This window comes from Herpailurus yagouaroundi, unplaced genomic scaffold (genome assembly GCF_014898765.1).
Source record: "Herpailurus yagouaroundi ecotype Mexico unplaced genomic scaffold, PumYag 77, whole genome shotgun sequence".
In the NCBI taxonomy this organism is placed as follows: domain Eukaryota; kingdom Metazoa; phylum Chordata; class Mammalia; order Carnivora; family Felidae; genus Herpailurus; species Herpailurus yagouaroundi.
In genome coordinates this window covers 3,864,351-3,875,011 of record NW_024412388.1, presented here as the reverse complement: position 1 = coordinate 3,875,011, position 10,661 = coordinate 3,864,351, and the positions used below count along the sequence as shown (strand labels likewise).

Below are 10,661 nucleotides of genomic sequence, written 5' to 3'. Positions count from 1 at the left end.
TTCCTTCCTTCCTTCCTTCCTTCCTTCCTTCCTTCCTTCCTTCCTTCTATTTTGAGAGAGAGAGAGAGAAAGAGAGAGAGATTCCCACACAGGCTCTGCACTGTCAGAAAGGGCCAGATGCGGGGCTTGAACTGATGAACTGTGAGATGTGTATGTGTATGTGCCTCTCTTGGGGCCTGTAAGACCACCCTCAGGTTCAGTGATTCACTGGGAGGACTCCCATGGCTCGGCACGTGGTCCGTCTCCCAGGAAAGATTTACTACAGCGAGAGGATACAGAGCAGGATCAGCCATGGGAGAGGCATGTGGGGGGAAGTGTGGGGGCAGGCACATGCTTCAGGGGTGCTCTGCGAGTGGAGCCCCACAGGGTGCATTCAGTTCTTCCAACAACAGTAATGACAACACGTGTGAAACGTTCCCAGCCAAGGAAGCTTGTTAGAGGCTCCGCACGTTTTGGGGACTGGTCAGGTGGGCATCTTCTGCCTAGCGGGTTCCCAGATCACAGACTCCCAGCAGGAAAGCAGGTGTTCAGCATAAACCACTTTGTACAGCTTAGGCAAAGTACGCAGTGATTGGTAGAGTGACGGGAACCCCCAGCCTCCAGCCAAGGGCCAGCTTCGTGGACCCACCTTTCAGAGCACACAGTTGGGCCAGCCGTGCTAGCTCTTCTGTGCACGGTACCCGGTAACACAGCTTCCAAACACGTGAAGCAAAATCGTGTAGAACTAAAGGGAACACTGTTCAGATTCGCTGTCACCACTGGAGACTTTTAACTCTCCTCTCTCACTAACTGATAGAGCAAATAAACCAAAAAACCAAAAACCAAAACAGGGGCGCCTGGGTGGCTCAGTCCGTTAAGCGTCCGACTTCAGCGCAGGTCATGATCTCACCATTTGTGAGTTCGAGCCCCGTGGCGGGCTCTGTGCTGACAGCTTGGAGCCTGGAGCCTGCTTCGGATTCTGTGTCTCCCTGTCTGTCTCTGCCCCTCCCCTGCTTGCACTGTATCTCTCTGTCTCAAAAATAAATAAACATAAAAACATTTAAAAAACAAAAACAAGCCAAAAACCAAAAAACGCCCCATAATGATTTGGAAGATCTAAACACCACCAACCACCTAGACCTGTCTGTTATCTCTAAAACACTACAGCCAACAAATAGAATATGCGTTTTTCTCAAGTGTGGAAACTTCGCTGAGATAGGCCATATGCTGGGACATAAAAATAAGTCTCCATGGATTTAAAATGATTGAAATTTATAGAGTATACATACGTCAACTGACTAGTATGGTATTAAGTTAGAAATGAGCAACGAGATATCTAGAAAATCCTCAAATAGCAGAAAATTAACACACTACCAACTAACCCATGAGTCAAAGAAGAAATCATGGGGAAATTAGAAAATATTTTGAAGTGAGGAATGGAAGAACATACCAAAATTTATGAGGTGCAACTATTTGAGTCCTTTGAAGGAAATTTATAGCTTCATATGACTATGTTAGAGGAGAAGAAAGGTATGAAATCAATGATCTCTTTCCTCCATCAGAATCTACATAAGAAGAAGTTAAACCCAAAGAAAATAGAAGGAGGAAATGGTAGATTTCTGTTTATTTAGCAGAAATCAATAAATTAAAAAGGCAAATAGTAGAGAAAATCAGCAAAGTTAGAAGTTGGTTCTTTGAAAAACTTAATAAAATTGCCAAACTCCTATAAGTCTGGTCATGAGCAAAGAGAGAGAAAACACAGATTACCAATATTAGGAAGGAAGGGAGTATTACAGTATATCTTACAGACGTTAAAATGATAGTCAAGGGAGAGGCACCTGGGTGGCTCAGCTGGTTAAGCTTTCGACTTCGGCTCAGGTCATGATTTCACATTCGTGAGTTGGAGCCCCGCATTGGGCTCTGTGCCAACAGCTCAGAGTCTGGAGCCTGCTTCAGATTCTGTGTCTCCTCCCCCTCTCTCTGCCTCTCCCCAGCTCACGCTGTCTCTATCTCTCAAAAAAATGAATAAATGTTAAAAAATTAAAAAAGATAATCAAGAGATATTATGAATAACTTGTGTGCCAAGAAATTTGATAACTTAGTTGAGATGGAGAAATGTCTTGAAAAGCACAATTTACCAAAAGTTACACTAGAGGAAATAGAAGATCTATTAAAAAAAAAATATTTTTGAGACAGAGTATGAGCGAGGGAGGGGCAGAGAGAATGAGGGAGACATAGAATCTGAAGCAGGCTTGAGGCTCTGAGCTGTCAGCACAGAGCCTGACATGGGGTTCAAACTCACGAACTCTGAGATCATGACCTGAGCTGAAGTTGGACACTCAACTTACTGAGCCACCCAGGTGCCCTGAGGAAATAGAAAATCTAAATAGTCCTATATTCATTAAAGAAACAATTCATAAGCAAACATCTTCCTCCAAAGAAAACTCCAGACTTAAATGACTTCACTGTTGGATTTTATAAAATACTAAAAGAAGCAATAATATGAATTCTAGAACAAACTCTATCAGAAAAAAGAAGAGAGAGGATGCTTTCCAGTGTCGGTTTTTTTTTTTTTTTGAGCCCCCATAACTGATAACTAAATCAGGCGAGGATATCACAAGTACAGACTAACGTCCCTCACGAATATTAACACAAAAAACCTTAAAATGTTGGGACATAGGATCTAGTTAGTACCTTACAATCAGATGGGGTTTAACACAGGAACCCAAAGTTTTACAGTTTTTACAGTTGATTCTTGAACAGTATGCGGGTTGGGGTGCTGACCCCCTCAAAATCAAAAATCTGCATATAACTTTTGACTCCTCCAAAACCTAATTACTAATAGCCTGCTGTTGACCAGAAGCCTTCCCAATAATGTAAACAATTGATTAATATGTATTTTGTATGCTATATGTGTTAGGTACTGTGTTCTTACAATAAAGTCAGCTAGTGGAGAGAAAATGCTATTAAGAAAATCACAAGGAGGGGCGCCTGGGTGGCGCAGTCGGTTAAGCGTCCGACTTCAGCCAGGTCACGATCTCGCGGTCCGTGAGTTCGAGCCCCGCGTCGGGCTCTGGGCTGATGCTCAGAGCCTGGAGCCTGTTTCCGATTCTGTGTCTCCCTCTCTCTCTGCCCCTCCCCTGTTCATGCTCTGTCTCTCTCTGTCCCAAAAATAAATAAAAAACGTTGAAAAAAAAAATCACAAGGAAGAGAAAACACATCTACAGTCCTATAATGTGTTTATAAAACAAAAAAACGTATAGGTGGACCTGTACGGTTCAAATCTGTGTTGTTCAAGGGTCGGCTGTACATACAAGAAATCAGTGAAAAGACAGCATTTGAAAGAAGACTGGGGTGCCTGGGTGGCTAAGCATCCAACTTGATCTCAGCTCAGGTCTTGATCTTGGGGCTGTGAGTTCAAGCCCTGTGTTGGGCTCTATGCTGGACGTGAAGCCTCCTTAAACATAAAAAAAATAATAATAATAGTAAATAAAAGAACACCAAGTAGGAAACAAACGTAAAAAGCACAGTCTTACAAAGTTTATACGATTTGAGTTATTTTGGGAATTGACAGCTTTAGATGACAGCAAACTTCCCTGTGAAAGGTGTTGGCTAAAAATATTAACGTATTTTTGAACTCAGGATACTTTCTTAATAATTTTCCATTGAGTTTAACTTTACCATGAACGTTGATTGTTCTTCTTTGCTTTGGCTATTCCGATTCAGTTTGATGTTTCTTGGGCACCATTGTATATTCGCAGCTGCGTGGGGGACACAGATGACCATCCCACATTCTGTCTTCGCACACCAGCAGAGACTGTTTAGAAACCTACCTGATTAGAAATGGGTACGGAGTCACATAGAGGTGGAAGGGTGGTTAGGGTCTGGGTTCTGGGAAGAGGGCTAGGTCAGCAGGAAAGGTTTGGGAATTAGCAGGTTGTGGCTGGTGCTTACATCTCTGAGAACGGGAGGAAGAGGAGGGAGAGAGGAGGAGGGGGGGAGAGAAAGGGGAGGGGGAGGAGGATGGGGAGGAAGAAGAGGAGGGGGAAGGATTAGGAAGAGGGAGGGGGGAGGGAGGAGGAGGGGAAGGGGCAGGAGGGGAGGGGGAGGAGTGGCAGGGAGGAGGGAGAACAGGGAATGGGGAGGAGGGAGGAGGGGAAAGGAGGAGGAGGGAGGGGGTGGGGGGGAGGAGCGAGAGGAGGAGGGAAGGGGAGAAGACGAATGGGGAAGAGAAGGAGGGTTAAGAGGCTGCTGGTGGCACCCTGGGCAGCATCAGCAGTGAGGGGAAGCTTAGGATCAGGCCCCTGGGGACAAGTGCACTGAGTATGGGGCAAGGTCTCGTTCTAGGCCCTAAGGATGGGGCAGGGAAGAGTATCCGGGAGGATACTCTGGGCCCTTATCCTCCCAGAGCTCACACTTGGTTGGGGGCAGCAGAGGACTGGATGAACCCCAGGGAAAGGGAAAGCAAGGTCAGAGGACCGGCAGGGGTCTAGATGGTGGAGGTCAGGGAAGGCACGGGAATGAGGTTCCTGAGAAGAGGTAGCTGGGGGGAATAGGAGGAGGGAAGGGGATGTGGCTAGAGAGACAGGGGCCATGCCGAGAGAGGGGTGTGGAGGCCTGGGGAGTGGGGAGGGCCCCACAACTCCGTGATTGAAACCAGGCTTGGCTGCCTCCTCCCTACCTGTTTGCTGTCTTCCTGCTTCCTCGCTCCCAGCTTCCAGGGACAGAAAACACTGCCGTCATCCTTTGCTAGGGACGTGGGACGTGGGACTCACGAGTGCTAGACCCAGGAGAAGCCTGGGCACCGTGAGGCCGCTGGCCACCCCATCCTTACCTGTTCTGTGGTTCTGTCCCTCACATCCGCATCCAGCCCATCCTGGCTGAGCTCCTGGTGCTGGCTGGAGGGAGGTGAAACTGACAAAATAATTGTGAGCTATTTAAGGTGCCCAGTGGGGGGTTTGATACACTGTACATTGTGAGGACCCCCACTGAGTTAAATGACACATCCGGCCCCTCCCTCTTCCCTCGCGGTTGCTGCAGTTACACAGGGGGACCTTGTTTTATTTATTTATTTATGTATGTATGTATGTATGTATTTATTTATTTATTATTAAATGTTTGTTTATTTTTGAGAGAGAGAGATACAGAGCTTGAGCAGGGGAGGGGCAGAGAGAGAGGGAGACACAGAATCTGAAGCAGGCCCCAGGCTCCCAGCTGTCAGCACAGAGCCCTACACGGGTCTCGAACCCATGAACCGCAAGTTCATGACCTGAGCTGAAGTCGATACTTAACTGACTGAGCCCCCCAGGCGCCTCAGGGAATATTCTTATACACATATTTTTATGGGTTTGTCTAAGGGTATCCAGAGGACAAATTCTAGCTATGTTGCTAGAGCAAAGCGTGCATCTGATCAGATTTTCAGTATTGCCAGATGCCCTCTGTGGAGATGGTAACATTTTATATGCCCATGAAAATCGTACAAGAATACCTATTTCCCCCATCCTGTGGCAGAAGTTGTCAAAGTTTTTGATTGTTGCTAACCTGAGAGGTTAGAGGTGGTATATCATTATTTAAAAAAAAAAATTTTTTTTAAACATTTATTTATTATTGAGAGACAGAGCATGAGTGGGGGAGGGGCAGAGAGAGAGGGAGACACAGAATCCGAAGCAGGCCCCAGGCTCCCAGCTGTCAGCACAGAGCCCAATGTGGGGCTCGAACACACAGACTGAGAGATCATGACCTGAGCTGAAGTCAGACACTTAACTGACTCAGCCACCCAGGCGCCCCATGGGGGGTTTAGTTTTAAAACCCATGTCATGAGAGGTGCCTGGGTGGCTCAGTCGGTTGAGCATCTACCTCTTGATTTTGGTTCAGGTCATGTGGGATCGAGCCCCATGTTGGGCTCTGTGCTGACAGTGTGGAGCCTGCTTGAGATTCTCTCTCTCTGTCCCTCCCCCATTCTTGCTTTTGCATGCTCTCTCTCTCAAGTAAACTTAAAAAAAAAAAAAAAAACAAACTTATGTGGGGTGAGGGCAACGTTGAGAAGACAGTTTATTACTGTTCCTAAGAGGCGGGGTATGCCAGGCCACATAGGGCCATGCGGGGTGGCACCAGGGTGTCATGGGGTCTGTCAGGAGGCGGAGCAGCCGGGGAGACCATAGCCAAGAGTCTTCACCTTGGCTTTCATGGGAGGGAAGGGACAAGGCAGGGTGAGCACTTGACCAGGTTTAGGATTGGCAGGTGTGAATCATTTCAGAGGCCTCCTGGAGGCTAGGAGCCAGATGGGGGACCAGGTGGGAGTCTGGACTCTGGATTGGCCGGTTTGCATATCAGAGATGTTCTGGAAGGCAAGTCATTTACTCTGTGTAGGAGTTAGCTGGTCCTGGCGGGGGCGGTTAGTCTCCTGTGGTGAGGCCCCAGGTGCCAGAGCACCAAGAACACAGTGTCAGAAAAGCTAGTTAACACAGTTGAGTATGGTTGGTGCAGGCTCTCCAGGGTCGCTGAGAACCCCGGCTCTCCTCTGCCCCAGGGCCTTTGGTTTGCTGCTCCCTCTGCCTGGTGTCTCCCCTCCCCTTAGTTCTCAGCTCAAACATCGTCTTTCCTGACCTCCCCTGGCCATCCTGTTAAAATGCACACCCACCGTCTCCCCCACTCTTACTGTTCTTTACCTGAGCCCTGTTCCCTGTTGTCTCACTAGTGCCTGGAACAGTGCCTGGCACAGAGTAGATGCGTAGAGTAGATGCTTAATGAATGTTTGATGAATGAATGAGTGAATGAATGAATGAATGAATGAAAACCATTTCTTGGTTCCAGGGCAGACGATAAGAGCACAAAGGAGAGCCTCACTGTAGGTTGTGTGGCTCTGGGAAGATGGCTTGTGTTTACAGTCCCTGGGTGTTTTCGTCTGTGTTGGCAGCCATGACTTCTCAGTTCTCAAAGATCTGCTTTTCCTTTGCTAATACCACCCCAGAATAATTCTGACAAGTTGAGGATTTAGAGTTTGTGATTATATCAAGAAGGACTCATTTGTTTGCAAATAATAAGGACAACCCCATTCAAAACAGCTAAAGTTAGAGAAAGGTCACACAACAGACAAATCCATAGTTAGGACAAACTTCAGGTGTGGCTTGATCTAGGGTCTCAAGTGCCATAACCTGGGCTTGTTCTCTCTCGGGCCCGTGTGGTGTCAGATGCCTGTGCCTCTTCAGCCGTGGCCTCTTGTGTCTCATTGGCACTGGGTGAGTCTTTTGCCCGTGTTGTCTGTACCTTGGGACTTTAGTGCTTGGATTGGCCAGGGGAGGGCCAAGCCCTTTGACGCATAACCCCCCCCCCCCCGCAACACCCCAAGAGCACTAGCCACGGGAGAGGCAGTTCCCCCAGAGGATATTGACCCCTAAAACCGGTGGATTCTGAGTGCCCCAGTTCTCCCAGGCTGGCCAGTCAGCGCGTGTGGCATGGCTCGTGACGTCGGGAAGCCTTCAGGGCCGGCACCTTCTGTCTCGCAGGGAGTGCTGGAGGTGCTCTCGGAGGTGGGCTGCTGTCTGCGCGTGTCCCTCTTTGATGTCACCTACCGACACTTTTTCGGGAGGACGTGGAAGACCGCCGTGAGGCCCGTGGAGCAGCTCTCCAGGCAGCCGTCCAGGATCGTCTTCGATGAGGTGGGCCTTGGCGGTGGGCGGGGCTGCTCTGGGGCCAAGCACATGCCCTGTGCATCTCAGACCCCAGGCACGCGGCGGCTGCAAAGCTGGTCTTAGCCCTGGGGCACTCCATTTCCAGACCCAACCTGTGCGGGAGCCACGTGTCCCGGGCAGACGAGAGCGTGTGGCTCTGGTCCAAGCAGTGGGGCGGGGGACACTCGCGGGTCTTGTCACCTTCAAGGAACCCTGGAGTTCGTGGAGAGAAGTTAGGAGGTTATCGGTCTCACTGACTCCCCCGTTTTCTCTCACCCTCCTCGTCCCCCTTCTTCTTTCAGTTTGGTTTCCTTCTTTGTCTTCAAGACGGGTGTTTGAGACTTAGCAGGAGGGAAGGCGACTTACCCAGGTGGCAGGGGGCAGAGCCTGGACTGGGACCCACGCCTTCTGTGTCCACACTGGGTGCTTGCGTTGGCACTGCTGAAAACGTGATTGGCCCCTGCCCCGCGGGCCGGTGGTTTCTGGCTTTGTCCGGCTGCCCCCAATACAAGCATGTATTCGGGCCTTGGGCTGGGTGCCGGGGGGTGAGGGTGGACGGCACGGTCACGGCGCTCACCGCGCAGAAGGGGGGTGACGCGCAGAAGCAGGTAACAGAGTCATTGTAAGTTGCGGCGAGCTTCCAAAGGAGGCCAGTAAGTACGCTGCTGTCCCGGGGGGACGGGGAGACCTCTGCGGGGAGGGGAAGAAGGAGGGGCTCCCCTGAGTGAACGTTGAAGCCGACGCTGCAGGCAGAGCAGGGTCACACCCGCACCAGCTTCCCGACGCGGCCCGTCTGCTTGATTGGGCTCCTGTGGGGACGTCACAGGTGTGGAGAGGGCCGGTGCCCTGTTGACTTGATCCTTCTCGGGTGTCGGGCGGGGCTCAGGGGAGCCTGGTGCTGTAGCCGTAGTGCAGTGAATGGTGAAGCTGGCAGTGACCATAGCCGTCCTTGGAGGCGTCACCGCATGTGACCGCAGCCCGAGTGCCCCTTTGCTGCTGGGGACCGTCCCGGCTCAGTCCTGAAGCTGCGGGGGGCCGGCTGAGCACGCCGCTCCCTGCATTTGGCTGCCACCCAGGGTTCGGGCTGTGGTCGGGGCGCGGATCCATCCGCTGGAGCCCTGCCTTCCCAGGGTAGGAGGGCGCTCGTGCCCCCAGAGGTCAGGAAGGTTAAATGAGGCCTTGGGAAAGCATGTGTCCTGGGGACGAAAGATGTGTCTGATATTCAGGTTGTCACACAGCCTATGCAAATGCTACTGAAGAGTCTGGCTGGCTGCATCGTATGTGAGCCACGCGTGGGTCTGTGGACAACTCCTTATAGGGCTGTGTCAGCATGGGCGATGAATGGCCTTCTCGCCCCTGACACGGCTGGAAGAGGTTCGCCAGGAGCAGCGTGGTCCTGGGGTCGTGGATCACCTGGCCAGGCTCGGCCTCCACTGCCATCGGGGGTGGCCTCCGAGGGCCAGGCTGCTCGGATTTCTCTTTGTCGTGTGTCCGGTCAGGCCCACGGAAGCCTGGTTTGTGACATGACCACAGCGAATGATGGAGGTGTGGACGTGAATGAGGAATGGTGGACGTGGGAGTTCACTGTGGGCTGGGCTGTGGGCCGGGCCTTGGCTCACAGCACGTTATGTGATTCCGTCCCCCCAGTCCTCCTCCAGAGGATGGTGTTATATGTCCCTCCTTACAGAGTCATCAGCAGGTCAGGAGGCCGGGAGTGCCCGCTCCCAGGCCCCTCGAGTCACTGGGTGGAGGAGAGCCCTGAAATCAGCGCCTGAGTGCTTTGCAGTCGTGGGTTGGGAGCGAGTCCCTCTCCCATGTCCTCCCCTTGGCACCCCTGTCCCTGACCAGTGCCGAGTGGTGGGACTTCCCTGTAGTGGCGGGGTCACGTCCCCCAGGCCACGCTCTGCCCAGAGTGGCTCGGCAGTGGTGGCCTACGGAACTGGCCACACCGTAGAAAACAGCCTCCGGAACTGCCCTGCTCCTGCTGGACCTGTCCAGGCTCAGCACTGCTTCCCCCAGAGGCCTCTGCTGCCACACCGGCCGCGGGATGCGTCAGATGTCACCCGGTCCTGGGCCCTCCACGTCTGCTCAGCTTCCCTCGCTGTTTGTCTCCTGCTGAGTCGGCCATGCGGCGGGGGACGGTGCGTTAGTGAGGACACAGTGTTTAAAGTTTCTGGAAAATTCTGCACCTTCCAGTCTTGCAGTTGCTGAAGTGGAGCGTGCAGCAGGGCCAGTGGGTGAGCAGAGGGTTTTTGGGGGGCGGTGATGCCAGAGGAGTTGCTCAGGAAGCGGCTGCTGTCCAGCTGCTATGCCCAAGGCGAGCAGCAGAGGCCAGTGGCGCCCCAGGAACCGGCTGGCCTGCTGTGCCCTTGAGCACAGTCCTCCCAGCCCAGCACTTCCTCTCGGATTCTGATGATCAGAATACGGGAAAATCAGCTCCTTTCGAGTTAGTTAAGGAAAGAATACCCCGGGCGGAGTGTGTGTGTGTGTGTGTGTGTGCGTGTGCGCGTATACGTGTTTCCATGCACGCGAGCCGTGGAAATGTGGAGTACTCCCGTGGTGGCACCCACAGACAGGAGGCTCTGCACCTTCTGCCTGCGCACCTCTGGAAAGAAGTACAACTTGCCCTTTTTAGAGGGGATTCGGAATTTGGCAAAGATCTTTTTCTGGTTTTATTAATTGTTTGTGTTTTCTGGTTTTACCGGTCGGCAGTGACGTGGGGAGATCTGATTGGAGGTGGTAGCCGCCAGTAGCAGGCCCCCATCCTTGGAATCACCATGGCCGTCCAGTCTAAATGTGGATTAATGAGCAAAGCCCGTGTGCTCAGGGTTTTTACTGAGTTGTCAGTGTCATATGGGTCCCGACTTTATTGCTTGGCAAATAACGTCTTGGAGAAAGACATTGAAGAAAGAAGTCTTGCCTTGAACCTGAGCTGGTATTTCTGTCTGTGAGTGATGAATTCCTCAGGCTCAGCCTCCCCCCTCAGGCTTGCCTGCCTCCCCCGCTGAGGCT

General features: G+C 51.6%; 1 protein-coding gene across 7 annotated transcripts in view; it reads left to right on the top strand.

Moving 5' to 3' along the window:
• Window positions 1–10,661, top strand: part of NPHP4 (nephrocystin 4) — a 109,011-nt gene that overhangs the window by 9,099 nt on the left and 89,251 nt on the right. For 6 of the 7 annotated variants that reach the window (XM_040459581.1, XM_040459554.1, XM_040459573.1 and 3 more), the window contains one exon: window positions 7,485–7,637. In XM_040459581.1, the coding sequence (XP_040315515.1) occupies window positions 7,485–7,637 (153 nt within the window). Of the gene's footprint in view, window positions 1–7,484; window positions 7,638–10,661 lie in introns of those variants that run through there. The other variant, XM_040459608.1, reaches the window with a different exon arrangement.